The sequence below is a fragment of the Taudactylus pleione genome, unplaced genomic scaffold, assembly GCF_031769625.1.
Source record: "Taudactylus pleione unplaced genomic scaffold, aTauple2 ptg001494l, whole genome shotgun sequence".
NCBI lineage: Eukaryota > Metazoa > Chordata > Amphibia > Anura > Myobatrachidae > Taudactylus > Taudactylus pleione.
The window spans coordinates 1472837-1485396 of NW_028285892.1; the positions used below are offsets into that span (position 1 = coordinate 1472837).

At 49.3% G+C, this 12560-nt stretch overlaps 1 protein-coding gene across 1 annotated transcript in view; it reads left to right on the plus strand.

Annotated features, from left to right (window-relative positions):
* The window catches only part of LOC148442496 (scavenger receptor class A member 5-like), a gene marked incomplete at its 3' end in the record, with an annotated part of 223590 nt that overhangs the window by 24240 nt on the left and 186790 nt on the right, over window positions 1-12560 (plus strand). The window contains exon 2 of the mRNA XM_088463890.1: window positions 8210-8340. Coding sequence (XP_088320016.1) covers window positions 8229-8340 — 112 coding nt within the window. The remainder of the gene's footprint in view (window positions 1-8209; window positions 8341-12560) is intronic.

A 12560-nucleotide genomic window follows, 5' to 3' on the forward strand; every position in this document is an offset into this window, starting at 1 on the left:
GGTTTCTGTGGATTTTCGCCAGGTTTTCTGATTTCCTCTCACAGTCTGAGAAAACCTACTGATAGATCAATTAGGTGCTGACAATAAGAAAATAACGGAGCCAAAGATTGTGTGTGGAGTCTGGATTGTAAGCTCTAACGGCGCAGGGACCGATGTGAACGCTTATGTGCTGTGGGGCTGATTCGGAGATGAATACAATGCCCATGTTGACACAATTGCGCGATTATTGGTGGTCTGCATTTGGGTAAAGTCACAGCTGCGGCGGCGGCATTAGCGTTCTCTGCGCAGCGCTGTGTAATATGATTGATATGTAAATGCTGTAAATGAGCACATATAATGCAGCATAATGACCCAGTCCCCATGTGGAAAGGGTTAGCTAATGTTGCGTAGCCTGGACCTCGGAGCACAATGGCGTGCTTGCTATTCCTGCACAAACGAAAATAAATAGATGTGCAGGGACCTCCGCTCATGTTACACTCGCTCAGCTCACAATCCCGTCACCAGTTTACATGTCTGATACATTTTGGCTTTTCCTTATTTCCTTACTGTTATCTCTTGCTGTACCGTGTACCGAGTGCTTGTGCCCCCAACTAGCATATTCTGCGACATATTGGAGTGGAGGGAGCGAGAGGTAACGCACTGTAATACTTTATTTAGCGATGTGTATAGCGACTCTTACATACTGATCATTGTCAGCTGTCAGCTGATTCTCAGCACATTTACAGCCTCTACACTACTGCCTCCTCTCCAGCCTGCAGCCTCTACACTATTACAGCTACCACTGCAGTGTCCACAGACCATGGCCTCTACACTACTGCCTCCGCTCCAGCCTGCAGCCTCTACACTATTACAGCTACCCATGCAGTGTCCACAGACCACTGCCTCTACTACACTACTGCCTCCTCTCCAGCCTGCAGCCTCTACACTATTACAGCTACCACTGCAATGTCCACAGGCCATGGCCTCTACACTACTGCCTCCTCTCCAGCCTGCAGCCTCTACACTATTACAGCTACCACTGCAGTGTCCACAGACCACAGCCTCTACTACACTACTGCCTCCTCTCCAGTCTGCAGCCTCTACACTATTACAGCTACCACTGCAGTGTCCACAGACCACAGCCTCTACTACACTACTGCCTCCTCTCCAGCCTGCAGCCTCTACACTATTACAGCTACCACTGCAATGTCCACAGACCACGGCCTCTACTACATTACTGCCTCCTCTCCAGCCTGCAGCCTCTACACTATTACAGCTACCCATGCAGTGTCCACAGACCACTGCCTCTACTACACTACTGCCTCCTCTCCAGTCTGCAGCCTCTACACTATTACAGCTACCACTGCAATGTCCACAGGCCATGGCCTCTACACTACTGCCTCCTCTCCAGCCTGCAGCCTCTACACTATTACAGCTACCACTGCAGTGTCCACAGACCACAGCCTCTACTACACTACTGCCTCCTCTCCAGTCTGCAGCCTCTACACTATTACAGCTACCACTGCAGTGTCCACAGACCACAGCCTCTACTACACTACTGCCTCCTCTCCAGCCTGCAGCCTCTACACTATTACAGCTACCACTGCAATGTCCACAGACCACGGCCTCTACTACATTACTGCCTCCTCTGCAGTCTGCAGCCTCTACACTATTACAGCTACCACTGCAGTGTCCACAGACCACTGCCTCTACACTATTGCCTCCTCTCCAGTCTGCAGCCTCTACACTATTACAGCTACCACCGCAGTGTCCACAGACCATGGCCTCTACACTACTGCCTCCTCTCCAGCCTGCAGCCTCTACACTATTACAGCTACCCATGCAATGTCCACAGACCACTGCCTCTACTACACTACTGCCTCCTCTCCAGTCTGCAGCCTCTACACTATTACAGCTACCACTGCAATGTCCACAGGCCATGGCCTCTACACTACTGCCTCCTCTCCAGCCTGCAGCTTCTACACTATTACAGCTACCACTGCAGTGTCCACAGACCACAGCCTCTACTACACTACTGCCTCCTCTCCAGCCTGCAGCCTCTACACTATTACAGCTACCACTGCAATGTCCACAGACCACGGCCTCTACTACATTACTGCCTCCTCTCCAGCCTGCAGCCTCTACACTATTACAGCTACCCATGCAGTGTCCACAGACCACTGCCTCTACTACACTACTGCCTCCTCTCCAGTCTGCAGCCTCTACACTATTACAGCTACCACTGCAATGTCCACAGGCCATGGCCTCTACACTACTGCCTCCTCTCCAGCCTGCAGCCTCTACACTATTACAGCTACCACTGCAGTGTCCACAGACCACAGCCTCTACTACACTACTGCCTCCTCTCCAGCCTGCAGCCTCTACACTATTACAGCTACCACTGCAATGTCCACAGACCACGGCCTCTACTACATTACTGCCTCCTCTGCAGTCTGCAGCCTCTACACTATTACAGCTACCACTGCAGTGTCCACAGACCACTGCCTCTACACTATTGCCTCCTCTCCAGTCTGCAGCCTCTACACTATTACAGCTACCACTGCAGTGTCCACAGACCATGGCCTCTACACTACTACCTCCTCTCCAGCCTGCAGCCTCTACACTATTACAGCTACCCATGCAATGTCCACAGACCACTGCCTCTACTACACTACTGCCTCCTCTCCAGTCTGCAGCCTCTACACTATTACAGCTACTACTGCAATGTCCACAGGCCATGGCCTCTACACTACTGCCTCCTCTCCAGCCTGCAGCCTCTACACTATTACAGCTACCACTGCAGTGTCCACAGACCACAGCCTCTACTACACTACTGCCTCCTCTCCAGTCTGCAGCCTCTACACTATTACAGCTACCACTGCAGTGTCCACAGACCACTGCCTCTACTACACTACTGCCTCCTCTCCAGCCTGCAGCCTCTACACTATTACAGCTACCACTGCAATGTCCACAGACCACGGCCTCTAAACTACTGCCTCCTCTACACCATGCAGCCTCTACACTATTGCATCTACCACTGCAGTGTCCACAGACCACAGCCTCTACACTACTGCCTCCTCTACACCATGCAGCCTCCACACTATTGCAGTGTATATTAGCACAAGGGGACTAGAAAACATCTTTCATTAATGCTAATTGTCGTATTTGTTGTCTCTGATAGCACCCTCTACTGGTCACAAATAAATGTTGATGAATTATTAAAATAAACTATTAGGGGTTTCTAAAAATAAAATTTTTCATAGGATATTACAGTGTATACACAATTGCTGCTGATACAATACTGCAGCTGCTACACTGCGTGGGGACGGAACACGGTGGATGTGGGGCGGGGTGCGCAAAGGGTGGGCGGGTCTGGGGACATGTCAACGCAATCAAGTTATCGTAGCCTTGCCCCCCACTTTGCAATGCCGAGATCACTGGCATTGTGAAGCGAGGGCAGAGCCATGATGGCGTGTTTTTCGACTTGAATTGCATCACCGGCCGTCAGTGCCCTCCACTTCACCCGGGCAGAAGGCCCCAGCCTCCATGAGACTTGCCCACCTTTCCGTGCAGCCGGGAGCACCACACAATTTTACAGGAGCTTACTGGCCCTTCCGGCACCTTTCATTGAACACAATGCATTTCCTTCCTGGCTTCCATCTGTGCTTTTCAGTCACGTATTTGTGATAAGTCACACAGCTGCTCAATAGGTACAATTGTAACCAATGCAGTGAGCACAGTGCTGTGATAGGCAGAGGCGTAACTAGAGTCTTCGGCGCCCAGGGCAAGATGAAGAACGGCGCCCGCCCCCCCACACACAGACACAAAAACTAAACTAACAAGGTCATCATCATACAACAGTGGTTCTACTAGACTCGTGCCCCCTGTTTAACTTCCTTCAACCCTGCGTCTCTCAGCCACACCATCATCTCCCCCTGCGTCTCTCAGTCACACCATCACCTCCCATGTGTCGTCTCTCAGCACACCATCACCTCCCCACCACGTTGTCTCTCAGCACACCATAGCCTCCTCCTGCATCTCTCAGCCACACCATCACCTCCCCCCGTTGTCTCTCAGCCACACCATCACCTCCCCTGTATCGTCTCTCAGCACACCATCACCTAACCACCACATTGTCTGTCAGCACACCATCACATCCTCCTGCATCTCTCATCCACATCATCACTGCCCCTGTTTTTTCTCAGCCACACCATCACCTTCCCTGTATTGTTTCTCAGCCACACCATCACCTCCTTTATGTCGTCTCTCAGCACACTATCACTTCCTCCTTGCATCTCTCAGCACACCATCACCTCCCCTGCGTCTCTCAGCCACACCATCATCTCCACCCTGTGTCATCTCTCAGCCACACCATCATCTCCCCCTTGTGTCATCTCTCAGCCACACCATAATCTCCCCCATGTGTCGTCTCTCAGCCACACCATCACCTCCCATGTCATCTCTCAGCACACTATCACTTCCTCCCTGCATCTCTCAGCCACAACATCACCTCCCCTGTGTCATCTCTTAGCACACTATCACTTTCTCCTTGCGTCTCTCAGCCACACCATCATCTCAACTTGCGTCGTCTCTCAGCACACCAGCACCTCCCCACCACGTCATCTTTGAGCACACCACTATCTCCCCCCCTGCATCATTTCTCAGCACACCATCACCTCTCCTGTGTTTGTCTCTCAGCCACACCATCACCTTCCCTGTGTCATCTCTCAGCCACACCATCACCTTCCCTATGTCGTTTCTCAGCACACTATCACTTCTCCCTGTATCTCTCAGCACACTATCACTTCTCCCTGTATCTCTCAGCACACTATCACTTTCTCCCTGCATCTCTCAGCACACTATCACTTTCTCCCTGCGTCTCTCACACCATCATCTCACCTTGCATCATCTCTCAGCACACCATCACCTCCCTACCATGTCGTCTCTCAGCACATCATTATCTCCCCTCTGCATCGTCTTTCAGCACACCATCACCTTCCCCCTGCATTGGATCTCAGCACACCTCCCTCCTCCTTCATTCTAAGCCTGTGTGTCGCTTCCTCTCCCCCTTCATTCCATGTCTCCCTGTTTGTCTCTCCTACCCCCAACCTTCAGCAGGGAGCCGGTGGGGTTGGTGATGTCAGGCAGCAGGCTGAAGCTCAAGGAGTGTGATGATGGCGTCGCAGTCACGCTCTCGGCACCAGCCCTAACAAAGTGGGAGCTGCTGCTGCAGTAACGCCGCTGAGCACCATGGGCTTTGCTTTGCAAAGCAATGGTGGCAGGCGGTTGGGTACGATGTCCTGGCAGGCAGCGTCCCCCCTCTGCTGGTCCTGCCACGGCACCCAGGGCACGTGCCCTGCTCACCCTAGTTACGCCACTTGTAGTAGGGCACCAATAATACAACCTGATAATATAAATGCATGGCTGAGAGATGTGCACAGAACCCTGTGTTTTCATTTTGGTCCTAAATCATCGTCAAGTTTTGGTTTTGGCAAAATTGTGACCACCTCACAGCACCTGAAATCACGAGGGAGAGACATAAATGCAATCCAAAACACTCAAGATGCGGTTTTTAGATCCGAACTCTGAACTTTGGCGAGAAGAAGACTTGAGTTAGGATTCGATTCTTCTTGGAATCCCAAAGTTCGGGCGTGTTCGGTTTTCAGCAAAAATGGGCCGCTCATCTGTATAGGAGGCACATAAACAATGCAGAAAGGCAATGGATTTTGGGCCTGATTCAGAGGCGCTCGCTGTTTGCGAGTGCTCGCTCTGAATCAGGGAATTTTTGTTTGTTTGTTTTGGCCTCCAGGCCGCTCGCAAAGCTGTGGGTGACCACCCACAGCTAGTGTGAGCGGCCTGGCGATGGTTGTGATTTTCGCGACCATCAGGCTTGCGTCGAGGCCCTGCGGGAGGGTCTCTGCTCCCGCATGCCCAAGTGGGCTTCCTGCTCTAATAGAGCAGGAAGTCCACTACTGACAACACGAGTGATGTCAGTAGGGTCGCCCACAAACGGCAGGCGTTCCTAAGGGAATGCCTGCATTTGTGCAGCCACCCCCCCTCCCCGCCTACATAAGCGGGGCGAGCTGTCAGTCAACAATGACAGCCGCCCCGTCTTGTAGTGAGCCACGGAGCGATGGAGCTGCCGTTGCTCCCTGGGACTCGCGCATGCGCACGCCGGAGGCGGCGCATGCGCAGTGGGGGACCATCGCCCCGCTTGCGAGCGCTGTGCGCTCATTAGCGTGTCTGAATCAGACCCTTAGTGCAAGTTGCAGGGAGACATGTAACAAATAAATAAATGAAAGTCATCTGAAGGTTCATATCCCCATTAATGTTTCGGTTTCCATGACTTGTTTGTTAGCTGGTCTGCACCTGCTGATAATAGCGGCAGCCTATTGACTGGTTTTATCTATGGCCATCTCATGTCTAATGGTGCGTACACACTGGGCGATCAGGAAAGACAGTACGATTACGACATCGTAATTGTACCGTCGTTCCTGATCCCCTGTAGTGTCTGCACTGAACGATCAGTCGCTCAGTGCAGGCACCCTCCATCATTCCTGAACATGCCAATCTGTCGTTATCGGCAGATTGGGCTGCATGTTCAGGCGATGGACAATGTCGGAAACGACCAGGGGGAACGCGCATCGCCGGTCGTTTCTGACATAAAAGTGCACGGTTTGTGCACGATTACTGAGCGATTGCACGATTACGATGTCGTAATCGTGCAATCGCTCAGTAATATCGCCCAGTGTGTACGCACCTTAACTCCAGGACAGTTTTCTGTTGACCCCTCAGGTTTATTGTCATTCTGCCCGTACCGGCAGTTCCGGATACCGCGTGCACTAACGGCCTCCACCAGGTCTCTTCCCTCCATATTACTTTCATTAATTTCCTCATTACTAATACAGTCTGTGCCGGGTCCAGGTCAGCTGCACAAACAAAGTAATATTACAAATAATGAAAGTGCTACCCATTAGCATTCTCTGGTGGGCCGTTCTCAGCTGTAAAAGCACGCTCAGTATAAACAATTATTCCTGGTATCCGGCATTACTAGGAAGTCTTATTAAATTCATTTTCATTTCATTTGACTTTTGCCTAATACAACCTGTCTCATTTTACTTCTAGCTAACATTGTTGGTATGTGTGTGTGTGTGTAAGAGAGATTGTGTGTCTGTAAAATAAGAATCAGTTACGTACAGTAGGTATTGCCCACCCCCCATGTTATATCTGCTGGCTTTCGTGTGCATCTCGGGGAGCTATTGTGTAGAGATTGATATTGGGGGACATTTGTGAATTTAAAAAAATGGGAGTTGCGCATAGCAGCCAATCAGGTTTTAGCTGTCATTTTTCTAGCAGCATTTAGAAACATCTGATTGGTTGCTATGGGCTACAAAACATTTTGCTCCAATTTTCATAAATTTACTTTATCACAAATACAAATCTCTCTCACAATTTTCTCACTTCTCTGTCTCCATTCCCACCTCCACCTCGCCGCCTTCCCCCTTCCTGTAGGCATACCCCAAGTCACTGTCCTTAGTTCCTTTATCTTCTCCCTCTATACCTCTTCCCTTGGCGAGCTCATAACCAGCGTCAGCACTAAATATCACCTGTACGCTGATGACACTCACCTCTGTCTCTCTTCCCCTGGCACCTCCCCTCCTGTGCTTTCTCCCCTCGATTGTCCCACCGCTCTCTTAAACTCAACCTCTCTAAGGCAGGGTGCGGTGAGGTCAATAGATGGGGAGGCACTGGCTATTATCAGAGCCAGATTTACACACATATATATGTACCTGCCCCACTTGCACAGATCCCCCCCATCACACAGATCTCCCCTCCCCACACACAGATTCCCCGTAGCACAGATCCCCCTCACACATATCGCTAACTAGCACAGATTATCCCCCTAGCACAAAATATTTCCCTCTTACACCACAGCAGCCCAGCACACGCTGCTGTGTGCTGGGCTGCACTGGGAGACTGCTCGCGGCTGCAGATGTTACCCCTATATATAATAGGGGTAACATTTGGACTATAGACCATCAGGGTGTATTTTGCACAGTTAGGCCTGGCTGCATTGCATGTTCGTAAAATAATTGTTGCAAATTGCAAATACTGTATGTTAAAATGATTCTGGTCATTCATGAGCTCATTCATATTTCCCTATAGAAGTTACGCCCACATAGAATAGTGGAATAAAGTAATATGTTTCTCCATTTTTTTTTATTTGCAGATAGAGGTGGCGAAACGCGATGGACAATAAGGCCATGTACCTACATAGTTTTGATGAGAAAGAAAATGGATCAGTTTTCGAGGAACCCTTTGACGGGAAGAACCTGTCTAAGATGAATCTGTGTGATGGATGTAGGTATTCACTTTTTTATCGTCCATCGCTGGCGGGAAATATTTATATTGTGACAAGTGTAATGGGAAAGTCATGAGAGCATTGACCTCTAACCCTTAGGACGGGTAATTTCCACATAATGGCTGCATGTGACAGACTCTCCTGCAGTACAGTCTAATACTTCCGTCTGTCATGTACAGTACGTTATGTACGCAGTGTTTTACCAGGCAATGGCGAGCAGACCTCAGAGGCTTATTACTGCATGCTAGATTACATGTGCTTTCCAAATGTTGAATGGTTTGCAATGAAAATAATGTCACCTGCAATACAGGCGAATCTGTTGACTTTTTACAGATGTGAATACTTTTTCAAGCCATCATTTTGTACCACTGCTTTTAGTTTGGTCTCTAGAGGGCACCTGCCAAGACAGAACAATTCTGGGCAATCGCATTGTTGCTGCCCATTTCCTGCCCCAAAGCGCCCATTTCCTGGAAAGACAGATCTGGCAAAAAAAAAAATCCGCCTCAGAATAGGACAGAGATACATAAAAATGTGTAAATTGGCATCTGCGGATGTGCTGTATGCTAACCTGCGCTGTTTGCGTCCGTGCGACGAGGTCCGTCTACCTCAGGATCATCCCCTTTATATCTATTCCCCTCTGCAATGTCCGGTCTAGCAGTGGATTTGCCACCATTGCAGGTTGTGTGGTGGCAATGAGGCCCAGGGGCGAGGGGATCCTGGCGATGCTGATACCCGCGTCCCTGTGATCGAGTCCAGCCCATGCGCAGTGACGCCCCATTTGGGCTTTATGGTCGGTTGACCTATGTGGTCAGAATTTATTACAGTGTACCTCTACAGATTTCCCAACCTCTACGCCAAACCACGATCACCTTGCCAAAAGGTTGCTCCGGACTGCAGGACGCAGACGCTGGCCTTGATCACTGAGGCGCACGGCTACAGGATGTTATGAGATGCGCATTGCGAGTTTTGCTAGACCTCCTCCATGTTTTTCCTCTAGGTCCCAGAAATCCTTTCTCCGCACATTGCCGTATTTATGACAGCTGCAGGGAGTGTTATGTACATGGGCTACTGGCCAGTATGCACCCATGTTTAATACTTATTTCCCTGGAGTCCTGCGGCGGTGATGAAGCAGCAGTTTAGATCACTGGGAAAATGGTGCGGCGGCCATTTTCCTGGAGATTTGTGTAAGCGCTGTGGAGAAGTTTCCGGACCATGCTGTGGGCGCCATGTTACAGGTCTGAGCATGTGCATTACAGTTTACTGCCCCAAAACAGGAAGGGGGCCCACATGTGGTCTGCACACGGGCTCCCTCCTCTCCTAAACCGCCCCTGCCGCCACATGCTTCTCCTTAGGAAGTTTAGAATAAATATAATCTTGATGCTTAGAGGGTGTGGTTAGAGTTACACAATGATTCATTTACAGTGTACAATATACTCTCACTCAATTAGATATTTGGGGGTTACCAAAAGTGTGAAGATCGCAGCTGCAGCCAAATGCAGACTTGGAGGATTGCATCCTCTGGAAGGAACACGGTATGAGTTGGCTGCAAAGCAGCCAGCAGGAAGGGGCTACGTTGGTCTCGGAGAATGTATCGGGCCCAGCACCCACTGCGTCTGCCTTTTGGGAACACGGCGAGCCCGCTCGGTGTAAACATGACACCTGCCAAGATTGTCTCACATGCCGGCTATTTTTACTTTTATTGGTGACCTCATATCCAAGTTATTTTTTCCCCTTGATTTCTTTATTTTTTCTCTTTTTTAAAGGACATTTCTGAGGCCACTGAGCTACAGTATGGGCATTCGCAGGTTACACTAACACTGACAGCGCAACTGAGAATTAATGGGACTTTAACCCTAATGGGAAGTTAACTCTCTATTTTTCTAGTGTCCCTTTGTATTTTTCTAATGCAGATATTAAACCATGAAATGTACTTCTTATAGGACAGAAGCTAATTTCTGTGGTGCGCTAGTTTAGTGTCATTGCAGAGATCACAGTTCTGTTGTTTGCTTTCTCTTCCCCAGAATCCCTTTATCTCGTCTGTCTATCTAACCGAGACGTGATAATTCCATCACAATAGCTGGGAGTGGAGATGAGCAAAATGTTCCAGCCTGTGCTGTGAAACATTCCAAACAGATTGATGATACAGTATCCGCTTCACTGGACATCACATGACCAGTGACTGCCATTTATACTGTATCATACCAGCTGTGCCAGTAGGTGTAGAGAGGGAGGTGGTTTACAAAGTGCATCCATGCCCCTTTCAGCAATGCAGTGCCACAAACATGGGCGCCGAGAGGGGGGGGAGTGGGTACAGTTTACCCGGTCCCGGGCTTGCTAGAGGGGCCTAGCGGGGCCCGGGTCCGGCGTTGCCCCCCCCCTCCCTCACAGCAGCTTATCACACAGCTTGTGGTGGGCTGCAGTGCGAGACCCCCGCTGCAATAGTGATTTATTATTTTTTTGTCAAGGGGGCGTGGCCACACCTCCAGCGATTAGGCCACTCCCCCCCTTTACCTGGGCCCGGCCCGGCTCTCTACAGCCATGGCCACAAAGGGGTCCAAAACACACAACATGGCATGGCCACACTCCACCCCACTCACACACACACAATGTACACTCCCATCCCCCACAGTTATACCATTAGTGCCCACTAGGGATGGCCATCAATGGATCCATCAGTGATTACATAAATGGCACAAAATTAAAAATTAAAAAATAATAAAACGCTTCTGCCATTTATTGTTTATTGCAAGCAATCCCCTCCAAAACTGGAAGGGACTTCTGACTAATGGAAATGACATGCCAGCTCTGTGAGGCAATGACCCATTAAGGAGGTGACACAGACTGGCATGCGCGTTCCAATTGTTGACATTCGACAGAGTCTCTGGGGGGGAGGGGATACTACATTTAAATCATCTTGTATATTCTTTCTTCTCTGTGCTGGGGAGGTGCCCATTATGTTACCCATCTAGTGTTTTTGTCACTCCCTAAAACTTTGCGCATTGGTAAATCGCCTGTGCTCGACACATGGTAAGTGAGCAATATTATATCCCACCTAGATCCGGCTCTCATTCTTTTAATTCTGCATCATAAACAGATAATCCATGATGCCAAAAGGAAACTCTGGGGCTGGAACAAACTGCTGTCTATAACCCCACCTCCACAGAGCCTGCCCAGCATAGGGGCGTGAACACACAAAGACTAGCAGAAAGCTATTGGTCCATGCAGTCACCTGCCTCGACTTTGTTCCTGCCTTTAATAGGGCTTGCATAGGGACAGGACCATTGGCTTCCATTGGGAACCTTGGCTTTCGGCTCATCTACCCCTATTATAGTCCCCTCTGAAAACGGCACCCCAAATCAGGTATGCTGAGGGCTGCTTTGTGCCTGCACCTCTGATGGTGCCAGGGAATGCTGGAAAGTCATAACCACCCCCACCACAGTACCTGGCCCATCACAATACCTCCCTGCCCATAACCATGTTTTATATATACGTTATATGTATGTGTATATATATATATATATATATATATATATATACATGAGAGTACTGAACTCTTACTAGGTCTGCCTAATGTACAAATAAATGTATGCCGTCTTAATTTATGCCATTATTTTGCAATATGACAGAATTTCCAGCTGCGTTTCATTGTTTATGGCAGTTATCTGGGGTTCCCGGCATCTGATCAGCTCACATCTTACCCTGGGGCGCCCTCTCCGGCACGATGCACCCCACCAATGCCGAGTCCCCGGGCCAACTGTAATAAATAATTGCGACCCGGCCAAGGGCCCACACCCCCTGTGACATGCAGCGTAACCAAGAACAGATCACGCTACAGAATATGTAACCCCACTACAGAGACATATAGATAATTTAATAGCGTAATTTATTTTACATTAGCTTCTCTGACAAATGTGTTTCTTATGTCTACAATAAAATATACAGAAAGAGAAAAAGCAACCAGAAAAATCTGCTGCCAAATTCAGGCTGGCAGAAGTTTTTGATGTGAATCCAATATAATTTTGGCAACCGTGAGGCAGTGTCACATACAGTACTGCTAACCCATGTCAGCTGATGTGTGTATTTAAGGAAGGCGTTCCAGAAAAACTACTTGTAATAACGAAAAAGGATCATAGATGTAATGTTAGCGCAAAGCAAGGTAAAGACATTTTGTGTGACAGGGGCTATTCACATAGGGATAATAAAAGCGGAAAGGTTTGCG